Source organism: Salvia splendens, chromosome 7 (assembly GCF_004379255.2).
Source record: "Salvia splendens isolate huo1 chromosome 7, SspV2, whole genome shotgun sequence".
NCBI lineage: Eukaryota > Viridiplantae > Streptophyta > Magnoliopsida > Lamiales > Lamiaceae > Salvia > Salvia splendens.
Genome location: NC_056038.1, coordinates 29,981,785 through 29,999,333, shown reverse-complemented (window position 1 = coordinate 29,999,333; position 17,549 = coordinate 29,981,785). Strand labels below are relative to the sequence as shown.

At 35.6% G+C, this 17,549-nt stretch overlaps 4 protein-coding genes across 4 annotated transcripts; 2 read left to right on the top strand and 2 right to left on the bottom strand.

Annotated features, from left to right (window-relative positions):
- Window positions 1-2,284: 2,284 nt before the first annotated feature.
- Window positions 2,285-3,143, bottom strand: LOC121810705 (RPM1-interacting protein 4-like). The gene is made up of 4 exons (XM_042211454.1): window positions 2,988-3,143; window positions 2,789-2,905; window positions 2,438-2,623; window positions 2,285-2,305 (listed from the first exon to the last, which is right to left on the bottom strand). The coding sequence occupies exons 1-4, from the start codon at window positions 3,141-3,143 to the stop codon at window positions 2,285-2,287; spliced, it is 480 nt and encodes a 159-aa protein (XP_042067388.1).
- A 3,598-nt stretch (window positions 3,144-6,741) lies between these two features.
- On the top strand, window positions 6,742-7,133 carry LOC121810704 (non-specific lipid-transfer protein 3-like). The gene is made up of 2 exons (XM_042211452.1): window positions 6,742-7,043; window positions 7,127-7,133. Exons 1-2 carry the CDS (start codon window positions 6,742-6,744, stop codon window positions 7,131-7,133), a joined length of 309 nt encoding a protein of 102 aa, XP_042067386.1.
- Window positions 7,134-8,429: 1,296 nt separating this feature from the next.
- On the top strand, window positions 8,430-8,738 carry LOC121810703. The gene has a single exon (XM_042211451.1). The coding sequence runs from the start codon at window positions 8,430-8,432 to the stop codon at window positions 8,736-8,738; it is 309 nt and encodes a 102-aa protein (XP_042067385.1).
- Window positions 8,739-10,702: 1,964 nt separating this feature from the next.
- LOC121741043 lies at window positions 10,703-13,719 on the bottom strand. Its single transcript, XM_042133727.1, has 4 exons — window positions 13,102-13,719; window positions 12,497-12,946; window positions 12,124-12,421; window positions 10,703-11,172 (listed from the first exon to the last, which is right to left on the bottom strand). The coding sequence occupies exons 1-4, from the start codon at window positions 13,513-13,515 to the stop codon at window positions 11,036-11,038; spliced, it is 1,299 nt and encodes a 432-aa protein (XP_041989661.1). The 5' UTR covers window positions 13,516-13,719; the 3' UTR covers window positions 10,703-11,035.
- Window positions 13,720-17,549: the final 3,830 nt, after the last annotated feature.

Genomic DNA, 17,549 nt, shown 5'->3' with positions numbered 1-17,549 from the left:
TGGCGACACTATTGTCTCCCATTGTGTGTTCCTTTAAGAAGGCCTCATCTTTAGAAGGCCTCATCTTCTCTTATTGGCTTTGGCTTTTCCCGCGGTTGTTCCTTTAACATCATCTCATGGCAATGGGTTCTCAACGTCCTCTTAACGACATCTCATTCCCACCAACTCTTTACAGCGGTTGTGTGGCGGCGACATTAGCTCTCTCCCCCTCGTTGCGCAGACATTGGCGCCGCCTTCGTCCTCGGCTGCCACTTGATTCGGAGATTGAATCGTTTGGCAGTGGCTGATATCTCCCCCTAGGCCAAACGCTTCATCCATTATAACATGAGTTCGCAGCCTCTCACGGCTGCCACCTCTTCGGCAGTAGATTCTCCTTTCTCGGTTGCTTCTTCTTCTCCGAACCATTTCTGCCTGAAGCTATCTTCTCCTCTCTGGCATAGGCGCTACTCCAATCATCTCGAATAATTATCCGGTCGGGGCTAACCTCTCCCCCTCTGCCGGATAATTCTTTGACTGCTTTACCTTTCCGGGTTGTCTTGCTACCAATCTTTCCTGGCTCCACCGACATATGGGCTGCGCCTTTGGGTCATCTTTGGCCTTCACGACTATTATAGATTTGGAGAGGAGTTGTTCGGTCGCATTCTTCCTCTCTCCCTCGGCCGGACAAACCGTGAACTTCTTTTTTCTTTTCTTAACTTGATCGAGGAGAGGCGTCGGGCATGCAGCCACCTTTCCCTTCTCCAACAGGGCCGATCTGGCCTCTTTGGTTTCACCTTCTTTCCAACTCCAATTACCTGCCTGTTCATCGACATTCTGATGCGGATTCGCTTCCACTCTCAGATAACGATGGAGATCTCCTGCTTTTCTTCCCGGAGACAGATTTTCTACCCTTCCTCGACCTAGAATCATCGGATTCAGATGCAGAAACATCCGATTCAGATTGACTCTCTCTCTTGGTTTTTTAACTTCCGCTTTCAACACCTTACTATGTTTCTCATCTTCACCTCCAAAATCCTCTTCCGGATCTGCATCCGCATCCGAATTTTCATCTGGTCCCCTAGGGGGGCTAGGAGTGCAATTCCAAATACAATTTTTCAGCGACTTTCTCAATTTTTGATGCTTCAGCATGTGGTACTCTTCGTAGGGGAGGCCTTTCAATTCCTCATCAGAATCAGATTCAACATGCTGTTCGTTTCTATTATCTCGATCTAGATGAGATGTTTTTCTATTATCATAGCTATAATTCCTTCTCTCGCTCGAATTTCTGGTGCCTTTGATACTAGGGTAAGAGTAATCCGGAGAAGAACGACGGTACCTGTTATGACCGTTTCCGGTGGGGCTCCGGCTCCGGCTGAAACGACGGTTGCGGCTCGGACCTCCCCTATGGATGGGGCTAGGGCTGCAGCTGCAGCTTCGATTGCGCCAAGGATAGTTGCGGGAGTCCGGTGAATATCCACCATTGAGGCGGCGGCGATAGGGGATTTCTACGGCGGAGGAAATTCTTCCCATTGTGGATTTCAGAATGATACGAAATAGGGAATTAGGGGTTTCTTGCTTTAGAAAGGGAATTAGGGATTTGAGGGGTTTTTTTTGGATTTTTTTTTTTTGCTATAGAGGCAGCGATCGATCCTAGCGATCGAACCTGCTCTGATACCATGTTAGAAAATATAATGCGGAAAATAAAAGACGGGAAGAACTTTAAAGACTACATTGTGAATGACTTGAATTCTATTCTCTCCATGGTTACACAACTATATATATACTCTAATTCTAGCTAAACATGGAAAATATATTCTAATTATACTAATATCCTTTTTATTTGATTTTCCATAATCTTCATTGATTTCCTTCTTTATTCTTGCCATATCTTCATCACTTGCCTTCTTGTTCTCCCATTAATTAATTTCCTTATTCCAACACTAGAAGATTGTTATATTGTTAAACCGACTTGTACCATATAAGTACGTACCAACCATCTGGATAATTGATTAGAACAGACTGAAATTTCAACAAAAATAACCTTAAATAGTTGGTGTCGTAAAATGTTCCATCGCATGATTCTTAACTGTATTGGGGAACCTGATACTAAAGATTGTTCTTCCTCAACATGATCAATAAATTAGCTTCCAAACTGCTGAAAGAAAATTTTAATTTCAGTTAAAAAATGTTTTCTAACCGTCTCTGAGATAAGAGAAAATTCATGCATGTGCTATAGAAAACTGCAATTGGAAAACATAGAAATTCGATGCATTAACAAACTTAACAACCTCCATGTTTTTGCTCCTCAAAACAGGCAGCAACATTTCTGCACATTTAAGTAAACACAAGAAAAACCAATATTCATATTTTGTGTCACAAAGATGAATTTGATTCCTTTTTTCTTGCACTTTTTTTTTTTTATTTTCATTTCTGGGTAAATATGCAAAGAAAAGCATACCTTTCTGGTCTCCTTTTCGCGGCTAGGCTGATAATTGTTGGTAGTATGTAGTGGAACAGGAGGAAACTTGGCTGCAGCTATGTGTTTTTCCTCCTTCACTTTGTTGAAAATTACAGTAAATCCTTCCTCTGATCTCGGATCTTTTTCGTCCCATTGCCCGAATTTTGGAACCGACACTGATCTGTGCTACTGCAGTGGTTATATCAACACTTAGTATTAAACATATAATTAATTTATGCTACCAAACTGGGATTATCTATGTTCCCTCTATTAAAGGTGTAGTCAGCCTAACTATTTACAATTGTATGACTATATTTGAACAAAAAAAGAAATAAGTGGAATAGTAGTTACAAAGTCATCAGCATTGTTACTGTCTGATTTTTTGTGGTGATGGTTGGGCTTAAGGACTGGATTGGCAGAAGTAGCATTACTGCTTGATCCCGAAGACATTGTGGTACGGCTACCATCCTGCTGTTCGTAAGTGGTTCTGTGTCTACCAAACCTTGGCAACACTGGTGATGGCTCCTTATCTACTGAGAGATGTTGGAACAGCTTGAAGAAAGGCCTCCGGGTTCTGCTGTGGATCATTTGGATTGATTCTAACCCCGCTGCCTTTTTCTTTGCGCGCATTCTCAAAGAAGGCGGTGTATGGCACGTTGTCACCATCCCAGTTTCCGAACTTAGGCACATGAAGATGCTTTACCATTAGATATATATGCTTTAACTTCTACACATTTCTACTATATGAAGAGATTTTATTGTATATAAAGTTCAGTTAAACAGCAAATTCCGGAGAACATGGCTCAACTCATACTCATCTTTCACTAAAAGCAAAGCCATATGTAACCACCACCAACAAAGGCGACTTGTAATTACTCAAGCCAATCGAATTTGATTGAAAGAGTAAAAGCCAAAAATCGAATTAACCTAATTAGTCATGAAAAAAATACTTACAGCCATGAATCCTTTAAAAAAATGTCCTCTTGTTTCTGAGTTTGGAGAGTCCCCCAAGATAAAGAGAAAAGAATTTAAAAAAAAAAAGTGGAGTTTGCGCGTGGGTCCATTCCATTACTCAGACTCAGCTGAGACGCTTTCGGAGATCACGATGGATTGCAGACGTTGGTTCGATGTTTTCAAGGTAACAATACCAGTCATGCATTAATCGATAGGTTAAACTGACATTTTCGTAAAGAAGAAATTAAATCAAATCAAATCAGTACCAATCCAAGTCCAACGACACACACATATATACGACGCGGAATGTTAAAGGAACAAGGTTTTTGTATATACAATAAAATAATGCCATTATTACAATAATACTCTATTCATTTTACATTACCGTAAGTAACCGGATAGTTTCGTGTTTATTGTCTCCTTAGTAAGATCACAGTGCAATGTAGAAATCAAACATGAACTTAAATCCCGTGAGAATTACTATTTCATAATGGATGTGAGGGAAGAGGGACCATAATTAAATGTGTGCGGTGCTATCAAACAATCTACTTTGATTATTGCCTAGACATTTAATTTAATTGACGGTAGTTACATTGAGTATATAATTGATAATTGATGATGTGTTATGTACTCCCTCCGTCCTGAAAATTTGTCACATAATATCATTTTTGTTCGACCCATAAAATTTGTCACATTTCACTTTTTACCATTTTTTGTAGTGAATCCCACATTTCACTATCTCATTCTCACACACATTTTATTACTATAAAACTAATATTTAAAAGTAGGACGCATATTCTACTATTTTTTTCAAGCCACTTTCCATTACATTTCTTAAAATTTGTGTTCAACCGAAAAATAACGAAATTTAAGAGGGGGGAGTAATAATTGTAAAAAGAGTAATTAATCAAGTAAGTACTGTATATCATATGAGTCATCTGGCATATACATATTAATACTAGTTCCTATCACGAGCCAAACTATATATAACTGTTGTCTTTGCCACACCGGAGAGCTCCTCTATCTAACCCATTTTTTTATGTCTCTAAGGCCATCCACAACGCTGTTGATATACCGTTCCTTAAACTACTATTTGCGGGCCTCATTGTACTTTTTAACTCCATTTCTTAACTAAGGAACGGAACCTGCAACCCTCCGTTCCTTATCCGTCCCTTAACCGTTCCTTAAATTACTATCCATTCAATTTCATTTTTAATTTTATTTCCAACCAAATTCAATTAAAAAAAACACACTTCATTAAATAAAATAAACTTACAACATAAAATTCGTAAAAAAACATAATTTAATAATTTCCTAAAAAATAAAATTACACAATTTAATAATTTCATCCGCCAAAGTTTTCCCAAATGTGCTCAATTAGATCCTCTTGGAGTTGAGTGTGGGCGCTAGAGTCGCGTGTCCTTGCATGAAATATGAGTATTTTATAGAGTAAAGAAATAAAAAAAAATTGAAAAAAGGCTATAAAAAACGGTAACATTACCGTTGTAAATTTTTTTTTATTTAAATTCAATTTTAAAAAAAAAATGAATTATTGCGTCATCGTGACGAAACCCACTCGCGGGCCAGCGAGTGGGCGTCACGCATTGCCTGAGAGCTCGCCACGTCACCTCGGCGCGTGGCGAGACGTCGCGTGTCGCGTCTCGTGGTGGCGGGTCTCGGAACGGGTTGGGAACGGGCTGGGGACGGAACGGCCGGCTACAACGCGTTTCTCCGCGGTTTCGTTCCTCCGTCACGGATCGCGGCCCGGTTACGCCACGCGTTGTGGATGCTCTAACTTGTGTCCCACCAGTAATATTTTAGTATAATTTCATGTTTTATTTTTGTATGTTTGTAAGTTATTAGAAGTTTATTCACTTATATCATAAATGATAAATAAATCCCACATTCCACTCAATTCTAACACATTTTATTACTCTATTCAGTACAAAAATGAGTATTTTTTCTACCCATGTCCTTTATATTTTAAAACTCGTGTCGAACTCGATCTGAACTCCTAATACCGGACATAGGGAGTATTAATTTGACTTTTGCTAATTTATCAATATACCAAATACCCACTCATCAATTTATTCACATAAAATCAAATAATAAAACTTATTTAATAACTAACACGACAATTTTTAACTCGACTACCAAATGAGGCTTTAGAAGTTAGTCCGATTGCATATGTTGAAGCAAACTGTTAGGATTAGTTAGGGTTTTTTGGTTCCTTTGGTTTTCTGTTTCTCTAGTAGTTTGTTTCTGTTTAATTAGCTTAATTAAATTCATGTTTAGGAGCTTTTCAGTCTATAGCCTTTCCGTGGGTTGGACTCCCTGTTCGTATTTTTTTTAGGGTAAATGGCCAAAAAAACCATGAAGTTTGGTCAAATTCTAGTCTATCCAGTGATTTTCAAAAATTCCCAATTAAATTTATAACTTTGACATATTTCTCAATTATCACATAGTCTATGATTGGGGGGAAATTGTGTAGTATGATTTTGGCAAACGAAATATGTCATGCGAACAAAACATTAGGCTATTTAAACGACGTCATTACTACATTTAGTCAATTATGTCTTTAATTTTAAGATATGCACGCATTACGTTCATAAATTCGTAAACGTAACATGATGAAATTTTTTGCTGTGGGACAATTGAGAAAAGTGTCAAAGTTACGATATAATTGACTATTTTTTAAAGTTGTGGGATAGACCAGAATTTAACCAAACTTTATGGTTCTTTTGGCCCTGCCTCAAATTTATAATCTAAAATACACAACACCATCTGTTTTCGTATTTCTTTTTTATATACTACTACTTCACAGAATTTCTAGAAATGTAGATTTTCAAACTGCAGCATCAGAGAACGAAATCGGTTTTCTTATCTCTATCGCTTTCATATTATCAATTATTTTCCTCATTATTTGGTAAGATAAGATATGCATCTGAGACCATCGATGTCTCGTCTCCCACATCACCAAATTTAACAGACTCAAGATGGCTAAAATTTTGCTATTTCAGCTCAATTATGATCATATTAAATAAGTAAATAAAAATTGAGGAAGTCACAAAATTTTGGGTAGGTTGTCTAAAATACATGCATGGTGTATGGAGTATTTAATTTGTTCTGGTAAAAAATGAGAAAATACAAATTTCTTCTGGTAAAAGATGACAAAGTGTAATTAATCACAACACCTAATTATAGATAGAAATTCAAACCAGAAACCACCTCACTTATTGAAGCGTTATTATAAATAGCAAGGGGCACTAGCACTACCTCCTCGCCGATCACACAGCAGCGATTCGAAGATGAAGATGAGGTCATTGAGGTGGGTGTTTGCGGCGGTAATTATGGCCCTGGTCGTTTGGCGTGCGACGGCGGCGATCAGGTGCGGCGATGCGGTGTCGAAGGTGCTTCCGTGCCAAAGTTTCATGTTGAGCGGGGAGGAGGCGCCGAGCGCGACTTGCTGCAGCGCAGTGCAGTCTCTGGAGAAGCTGGAGAGGGAGTCGAGCGACGATCGCCAGGCGATATGCAAGTGCTTCAAGGGACTTTATAGGCTTTTCCCTGTTAACATCACTAAAGCTCAGCTGATCCCTCAGCTTTGCAATGTTACCATCTCCATTGCTGTTACTCCTAACATTGACTGCGACAGGTCCACCCTTCATTTTATATTTCCATCTTCATTCATTTCACTACCTTCGTCTAAGGTTAATATTTTTTTGATTCAATATGCAGGATATGAGCATGCTTTGACAAGTGGTGGAAACAAAACAAGGGGGAATTAATGCTTATATCTGACAAGTATTGTGTTTTCGAGCTCTAAGATCTTCGTGAATCAATAATAAAAAAAAGTAGTAGTACTACTATGTATCCATGGCTCAAACAAAGTGCTGTTGGCTAGGGTTTTATTATCCGCCAAGTTGGGTTTATATGCTCTATTTTTAAGATTTCGAAACCGTTCTTAGTGAAGATGAATTAACAATGAAAAAATTGAAACCCCAAATTCTCAAAGTCACACCTTAATGACCACATTTTGCCTTTCTGGATGATAATTAAATTATCTTTTCATTCTCAAATCAATTGATCAATGTGTCATATACTTTACCAAACCAAATTTTCTAAAGCCTTTTGTTCTTAATTCACATCACAGTATTTGGGCTAAGAGTTATTCGCCGCAAAGACTAAACATAATATGGGCTAAAACCCCACAAAGTCTTCTGATATATTCACAACTATCCCTTTGTATTATTCAAATCAAAAGATTATTTTTCAGCATAAAATGTCATGCAATAATATTAGTGTGCAAACCAAAAATAAAAAAATAAAAAAATAAAATAGGACATAGAATAACATAAAAGAATTAATGAGGCAGGTCGATTGAAAACATAAAAGAAACATATTTTCAGAAATATATGTCACTTTAAGTGACATATTTTAAAATGAAATAATATAAATCATTTCGGGACTGCACAAAGATTGGATTAAGTTGTTGCTTGCCACTATTTAATTCTAAATAAGTTTTTGAAAGATAACCACTTCAAATTCGTATTTCTTTTTTTTTTTAATTATGACATTTTTATTTATACTTCTTTAAAAGGTTATTCCCTCCATAATATTTAGTCTCGTTTTGACTAGATGTAACTTTGTAAGTTTTTAATAATATAGTGGAATATGAGTAAATTTACCTAAAATAGGAACATGTAAATTAAGCTTTTATATGATTAAATTTACTTAAAATGAAATACAGTAAATTAGGCTTTTAATTACAAATCAGTATATCAATATCCATGATCAGTGAGCAAAAACCGTAATCCACACATCAATTCCCACCCACCCACATACCAAATTCAAACCAAAATCCACTCCAATTACAACAATCAAATCGAATTGAAATCACAGTCCACAATCAAAGATTCAATCGCATTTACAACCTTCAAAAAATAGAAAAAAGAATTCAATACTCAAGCACCAACTTTATAGTATAAATAAAGAGCACTCACCACACCAAAACACACAGAAAAAATATCCAGAGTTAAATATGGGTAGATCGGTTATGGCAAGGTTGGTAACATTGTTGGTTGCATTAGCGGTGACGACGGAGGCGGCGGACTACATAAGCGCGGCTTCCACCATACTCCAATGCGCAAACTTCCTGCGGAATCCTAATCCAACGGCGCCGGGAGGGAACTGCTGCACTGCAGCCAAACAGTTGCTTGCTTTAGGCGAAGCCAAGACTTTGTGCGAGGCTCTTAAACCCCTCACCTCCACCTTTCTCCCTTCCAAGGCCAAACTGCTTCCCGACATCTGCAATCTCCCCGCCTTCTACCCCCTCCTCATTTGCCTGTAAGCCTCTGCCTTTTTTATTATTACACTCATTTCGGATTCATCAACTAATTCTATGTGCATTGAATAGAATGCTAACTAATTTTCAATCTAGAATCTCAATTTTGTATGTTAAAAATACAACACAAATATATAAACATATCAACACAAGACCGTTGATATACTTATGTCTTTGTGTTGATATTTGAATTTACATGTTGCATTGAGAATTAGTTAGCATTTGATCATAGCTCTATGTGGTGTATATATGAATGTGTGTGTGATGTCTGTTTTCTTGGAATGCAGTGCTCCGTCGAGTGTGAAGCCTGACTCTCTTCTGCCGCCGCTGGGTCCTCTGCCGCCCATTTTTCAATTGCCACCACTGGGTCCTCTGCCACTGCCTCTGCCGCCCATTTTTCAATTACCTCCGTTGGGTCCTCTGCCGCATTTGCCTCCTCTGGGTCCTCTGCCCCCCATTTTTCAATTGCCACCGTTTATTCCTCTTCCGCCCTTCCTTCCAACTCCTCCTTCGACGGCCTAGATCCAGTGCGGCGGCGCGTGTAGGAGTAGGCGTGTATCTGGATTTTGTTTCTTTTAGTAGTAATAATTTTGTGGCATTGTGCTAAGAATTGAATTTCGTATTACTGGCAGTTACTGCCAATTTCCAATGCACAACTTTTACATTTAATTGTGTCGATTTTACTTACCCGGAACCGGAACCGGTGGCGGTTTGAACTACCGGACGGTTCGGTTCAGGTTCATGATTTTTAGAAACCGGAACTGCCGGTTCAACGGTTTGAACCGGCGGTTCAAATAAAAAATATATATTTATTATTTATAAAAACTTAAAAATTAATTTTCAAAAAAAAATAAATACAAAAATTTTATGATATTCCATATTTATTTGTTGGGCCTCTGTATTCTAAGAAACCATTTTTTGTTGTTTCTCTTTTATAAAGACATCCTTGAATATTTTATGTTTCACTTTCGATGTAGGACAAAATATGTTGAAGTATTTTCTTTTATAACTATATGTTTAGATTATTCAATAATCTTTTTTCAATGTCGAAGACAAAACTTTCTTTATTTTTTACATTTTTTTATTTACTATTTTTATATTTATTTTTATCATAATTCCTTTTCTAAGAAAAATTTATAGTTAATAATAGCATCAACTAGAATAGTTTAGTTATAATAGTTTAATTAAATTTGAATGTGTCATGTTGCTCATAATTTGTATATTTATAGAATGCGGACATGTTTAAATAATTAGATTTAAATGTGCAAAAAAATAACAATTAATATAATTTGTATAATAATGATAAAAATAGACGATGAAAAAAATAACAAATATTTAAATTTATTGTTTAAGACGTCTTTTGTGATTTGTAAATGTTGTAACTTGTAGCATCGTTTAAATTTATATCAATAAAATAATTTTCTTCGTGATTTTTTGAATTTTATTTACGCAAATTCCATGGATAAATAAAGAAGAAAAATGCAAAAAAAACAACGAACCGCCGAACTGGCCCGAAACCGGTTGTTTTGAACCGTCGCCCGAACCGGCGGTTTTTTGAACCACTTGGTGGCCCGGTTCAGGTTCATTATTTTTTTGAACCGTGGAACCAACGGTTTTTGAACCGTGTGCATGCCTTCAGTGCATAGAGGACCAAGAGGCGAGAGATGCTATACAGATACTTATAAATTAGTTAGTGCTGCTTTCAGTTTCGGATGGTTCGATTTAAATGGATTTTTAATTGGATATCTTTTGTTTAATTTAATGGAGTTGTAATCTCCGCTTGAATCCAACATCAAAATGTAATCCGGAGAGATATTTGTGTAATTAATAGTTGAAACTTAAAAAGTTGGATTACTAATCCAGAAAAATCTGTGCTTCTGTGAGTTAGAACTCAAAAAAATTTATACTAAGTAATTCCGTAAATTAGGCAATGCAACAACTAATAAACAAGAATCAAGATCCATCCCTAATAACAAAAGAGGATATGTTTCATTTAATACAGAATCAAAGGTAATCAAGTAGACAAATTGGAAAAGGTGATCTATATACCTAAAAGACGAAATTTACATTAATATTAGCATCTTAGCAGCAGTATAATTATGTAACGTTCTTCACTACAAACAAAATCCCAAGCATAATATATCTCAAATCTCAAAACTTCTAATACGTACTACCAACCCTAATGAAATTATTGATTAGGTAAATGTTACAGTAATGAAATTATTGATTAGGTAAATGTTACAGAAATCAGTAAAATCACCAAAACTGAACCTCACTAATCACCATTTATGTATATACAAAAATTAGGAAATCCCAATAGTCTTGTTCAAGATCCAGAGTGTGAGTGAAAGTTGTATGGCAAATATAGTGTGCAGCCAAGTTCTGTCCAGCATAAATCCATACACCGTCATCCCAGCTCTGTTGTGCTCGAAATATGTGACTGCATCAAAACACACTTATTTACTAACAAGTCTAGTAGAATTAAATTTTAAAAAGAGGGAACATCATTTTAGGTCCATGAACTTTGCCAAAATATCATTTTAGGTCCGTGAACTTTGAAAATCTTATTTTAGGTCTGTGAACTTTGAGTTAGTTTCATTTTAGGTCCTTTTTACTATTTCCAAGTTTTTTTGGACGAAAATACCCTCAATACCTTAAAATATATATATTTTTAATAAATTTATCATATACTCATATTTTTTTATAAATATCTTTACAATATATTTTTGTCAAATTTTCTAAATATAATTTGACCTTAAATATTATCACTTAATTTTGTGACATGCAAGTAAAATTGCTTCTTCAATTTTTTATATTAATTTTTTTAAAATTGAATAAATAACTTTTCTCTAATAATAAAAAATTGAATAAAGATCTTTTCTTGCATGTCACAAAATTAAATTATAATATTGAAGGTCAAATTATATTTAGAAAATTTGTCAAAAATATATTGTAAATATATTTATAAAAAGATCTTTATTCAATTTTTTTATTATTAAAGAAAAGTTCTTTATTCAATTTTTAAAAAAATTAATATAAAAAATTGAAGAAGCAATTTTACTTGCATGTCACAAAATTAAGTGATAATATTTAAGGTCAAATTATATTTAGAAAATTTGACAAAAATATATTGTAAAGATATTTATAAAAAAATATGAGTATATGATAAATTTATTAAAAATATATATATTTTAAGGTATTGAGGGTATTTTCGTCCAAAAAAACTTGGAAATAGTAAAAAGGACCTAAAATGATACTAACTCAAAGTTCACGGACCTAAAATAAGATTTTCAAAGTTTACGGACCTAAAATAATACTTTGGCAAAGTTCATGGACCTAAAATGATGTTCCCTCTTTTAAAAAATGGCATGGTTCCACCACAAAGACTGACCTAGAGCTTGCCTCTTCTGGTAAGAAATAGTATTAGCATAAATAGGAACTAAGTTGGTGTTATCCAACACATCATCTCCATCCCCTTCTTCATTATCCGTATCCCAATCCACAACAGCTGCGGCCGCTGAAGCAATCTGAGCCGGAGGAGTCACGTCGTCTAATTCATCGAACGAGCTGATCGTGGCACAGGCATGCCACTTAGCAGCTAAACACGTAACTGCTTGCGCCTTGTGCGTGATCTTCGCAGCACTTTGCAAGCAGATAAACAACCCTGTCACCAATGTCATCGAACATAGCTGCAATAAAACACATCCACTATTAGATCATATTCTAAACATTTATATATAAAACGATGAGAGTTTTTTTAGTACCGCGAGTTCGCCTGCTGTGGCTATGTTAACGTTTGATCTAGGCTCGGTGGTGACGAGCAAGGAAGCGAATTGGCTTATGGTGACTAGGATCAGAGTGGACAAGATGAAGAGCCTGAACCGGTGGCTAATGACACGGAGATTTCTTCTGATGCTGAGATGGTCCACCAAGATGGTTGCCACCTCGGATTCTCTTTCGAAGACCTTAGCGAACTCGTCTAGTCTGAGGAGCTGGAGGTAGCAGGTGAGGCGGAAGAGGACGCAGAAGAGGAAGCAGATTGATACGCGGTAGAGCCACGAGCACATGAGGAGGATGCAGATGATGGATTTGCTCAGGTAGATGTTGTACACATATGGAATCTGGTCTCCTCCTGTGCTAAACCACCATATTTTGTACACGCTGTCTACTAAGAAACAGGGGAGCACGAACGCCCACAGCAGCTTCATCGATCTCTGCATACATACATATTGCCAATTAAAAAAAAATATTCTGATACAGACCAAACAGGAGAACTCAACCTAAAAGACTAGTATGTTAGGAGAAATAGTTCATTTAGTCTATATACCCCACACCAGGTGTAGTTAACAGAAGAAGAGAAGAAACTTACATGAAGCTGGTGAGTGTAGCCTTGCTGAACCTTTTCAGTTTCTTCAGACAGCCTATTGAGGAAGAGAAACCTGCGAAGGCCGTATTTCTGTGCGAAGGAAGAGATGCTGAGGAAGGAGATGGCGGCGAAGAGGGAGAGGGAGAGCTGAGTGATTGCATCGAAGGGCCGCTGGTGGCTGGGATCGCAGTCGGAGCAGGAGAATACGAAGTGGGAGACGAGGGGAACGCCGATGTTCAGCACAAAGAAAACGGACCACGAGAGCCCAGCTCTCCAGAGACTAGAATAATCTAGAAACACCCATTTCAGACCTGATCCATAGCTCTTCAGCTCTAGATTCGCTTCGTTCCAAGAATCTCGCCGCGATAGATTCGGTTTGTTCTTCGGCAATAGAATCTCTACAACTTCCGCCTCCATCTATCGATCTCCCCAGTTGTGAATTTGGAAACCGATCAAAAACTGTTCTTTTTTTCTGGAAATAAATAGTGCTAAACGCGATGACTTGTGGAGTAGTGGTTGGCCATTTCCCACGCTGTGTGTATTTATGCAAATCATATCATATTTAAGTAATAGTATTACCTAAAACAAGGCGAAGAATGAAGTTCTTCAAGCTGTATTTTGATCGTCAAATGGTAAGAGTTAAGAGAAATCCAGGTGGCAAATTGGTATTTAAGGTGAATAGTCAAACGTTGATTGAACTATAAATGTTAATTTAATGTACTCTCTCTCTCTGTCCCATTACAAATGAAACGTTTTCCTTTTTGGATTGTCCCAATTAAAATGAAACGTTTCCTAAAATGGAAATAACTCTATCTCTACTTTTTCATCTCTCTTACTTTACTCTCTCTTCATTAACTCACAAAATAATACTGCATAAAATCTCGTGCCGATTTCCAAGTGTTGCATATTTAATGGGACGGAGGGAGTATGTTGGAAAGGGGGGTGGGGTTCATCACTCTTTTGCTGGTTTCAAAAGCCAATTTTTATTAAAAAAGATGCCATGAAAATGATGTCCCATTTGTCTGAAACCAAGAGGGGAGAAATCACACAAAAGTTCACATAACAAGGGTAGATTAAGTGAGATTGGAAACGAGGTGACACGTGCTCAAATATTTGAGGTTTAGATTGCTGAAATTGTTGACTTAACAAGTGTAGTGCCTCCGTACCTATCAAATGTGAGCGACGGGCATATGTATATGTCATGTACTTATGTATCAAAATGTACCTACTATTGGATCTAAGCATAAGTTTCACATATCAATTCAAGATAATTGGAAGTGATTATTGTATTTCAATTTTATGATGTGGATATTTTCTTTTTAAATTATAAGTTTTCACTCATCATTAGTCATCAATGCAATTGTTGGTAGATCGATAATTAAAATATTAAGAAACAAAAAAAATTGTTTTATTTTAGTATGAAGTTATTTTATATGGTCTATTGCAATGATGAAACTTGCTTTAATATCATATCATTATGTTGATGTGCTTGTTGGCGTGGAAGAGTCTAATAACATCGCCATAAAAAAATTTGAGACATTATTGAAGTACTTAAGACATAGTAATATTTAATATACGAACTATAAATCATGCATATTTAAAACAACAATCGTACGTCAATTTATGATAAATGGAGGAGTAAAGGCCAAAATTGGTCCTGAACATATAGCCATTTTACGATTTTGGTCCTAAACATTATCTTTTGGATTTTTTGGTCCTGCACATATGGACATTTGATCATTTTGGTCCTGCACATATGGAAATTTGATCATTTTGGTCCCCCGTCAACATTTTCGTTAAAAACTAACGGTCAACATTATCTTTTGGATTTTTTGGTCCTGCACATATGGATATTTGATCATTTTGGTCCTGCACATATGGAATTTTGATCATTTTGGTCCTCCGTCAACATTTTCGTTAAAAACTAACGGTCAACGGCCGATTTTTGACTAAAACAATGGGTTGGGTCGGGTCGTGTTTGGGTCGGGTTTGGGTTACACGTTAAGAAAAAAATAATTATTTTTATTAATTAAAAAATTATAAAACTTTAATTTTTAGTTATTTTTGTTGATTAAAAATATTATAACGACTAAAACATGATGTTATTATACGATTTAAACATGATATTACACAATAAAATAAAAAATTACCAAATTAAAATAATCATTTTTTAATCAAAATAATAAAATTAAAGTATATTAATATTAAATCTATATAATAAAATTAAATAATTAAAAAATTATTTTTAATAAAATCTAAGCATAATATTTTCTTCAAATTCATGAAAAAATTAATTAAAAAATACTATACTTTAATATTATTAATTAAAAAATATTAATTAATTTTTTAAGAATATTATGCTTAGATTTTAACGAAAATATTATGCTTAGATTTTAAGAAAATATTATTTTTTTCTTAACGTATAACCCAAACCCGACCCAACCCATTGTTTTAGTCAAAAATCGGCCGTTGACCGTTAGTTTTTAACGAAAATGTTGACGGAGGACCAAAATGATCAAAATTCCATATGTGCAGGACCAAAATGATCAAATGTCCATATGTGCAGGACCAAAAAATCCAAAAGATAATGTTGACCGTTAGTTTTTAACGGAAATATTGACGGAGGACCAAAATGATCAAATGTCCATATGTGCAGGACCAAAAAATCCAAAAGATAATGTTTAGGACCAAAATCGTAAAATGGCTATATGTTCAGGACCAATTTTGACCTTTACTCTAAATGGAGCATCAAATTATCAGTCATCCTTATTCTTCTTTTGTAAAAGTACCTTATAGGCCTTTACACTAGAAAATGTAAGGCCCATTAATTTCCGAACTACGGGCAAACTGAAAATAAGGCCCATTAATGAAAGGTCGAATTTGGGGTTTGACGGCGTAACCCGTCATATTATAGGACCAATCTTTATATTCTTGAAAAGCTACCTATCATATTAGAGGGCCAATCTTTATATTCTTGAAAAGCTACCCATCATATTAGAAGGCCAATCTTAATATTCTTGAAAAACTCACTGACAGTCTAATATACATTTCATGTTATGGGCTAAACAGATATCCCCTCTGTCAAACTCAAAATGTTCACATTCTTGAGGGATATAATAGAATTTTAGGAAGAGTTGACAGGTTGAATAAGTAGAGTGAAAATATGTAGTTGAATATTTTAGTGAGGAGAGAACGTATAGATATTTATTTCCAAATATAAAAAATGGACATCTTGAGCAGTGGCGGATGCAAGATTTTGCCGATGGGGGTCCAATATAGTGGTAAAAATTGTAGGGTAGTTTTTTTATGTCGGTGTATTGCGACAAAGATGCACATGAGATGAGTAATTAGATAGAAATAATTAAATGATATGAAAACTCGAGATAGGTAATGAAGTACTTATACGACATAAATTTTTTTTATGAATAATAGTTGTAAAAAAAATAAAAGATATCACAAAAAATTGTAGTAAAAAGATAAATTTAAATAATAAAAAACAATTGAGCTTGAGGGAATTGAACTCAAGCTTTGAAGTTGCAAGCGCTATCAGGTAACCACTTGAGCGACTAAGTGTATACGTTTTTTAAATAAATACTATAAACAATTATTAGAAATTATTTGGGTTTCCATGGCTCACAAGGCCTTTAATAGGTCCGCCGAACAAACTAAGAAGGAAATGTCTGCATCTTGAATAGAATAGACGAAGTACCAAACACACACTTAGTCCTAGGCTCCTAGCCTTCCTGAACTGAACTATTTTTTTTATTATTACTCCCTCCGTCCGTGAAATGTTGTCCAATTTTGCCATTTCAGTCCGTTTGTGAAATGTTGTCCACTTTGCGTTTTTTTTTTACTTTTTTGGTAAATGAATCACACTTTCCACTAACTCATTACACTCACATTATATTATAAAACTAATACATAAATGTGGGGCCTACAATCCACAAACTTTTCCACTAACTTTTCTTCACATTTCTTAAAACCCGTGCCGAGTCAAACATGGACAATATTTTGCGGACGGAGGGAGTAGGTTGCAAAATTGGACCAGCAAAACTCGCCTACTTTAAATTGGTCAGCCCCTTTAGATGAGCAAGTTTAGCATAGGGGCATAAATTTAGAACTTAGGCCATCCGCAACGCTGTCTCTTATCCGTCTCTTAACCGTCTCATCTCTTCACTATTCATGGGCCCCACTGTACTTTTCACCTCATCTCTTAACTAAGAGATAACACCTGCATCCCCCCATCTCTTAACCATCTCATCCCTTAACTATTCATTCAATTTCATTTTTTATTTTTTTTCCAACAAATTCAATTAATAAAAACACACTTCATTAAATAAAATAAAGTTACAACTTAAAATTCAAAAAAAAACCACATTAATAAAATCCTAAAAAAATAAAAAATACATAATTTAAAATCTTCCGCTCACTCTCTCTAAATTCAAAATCTC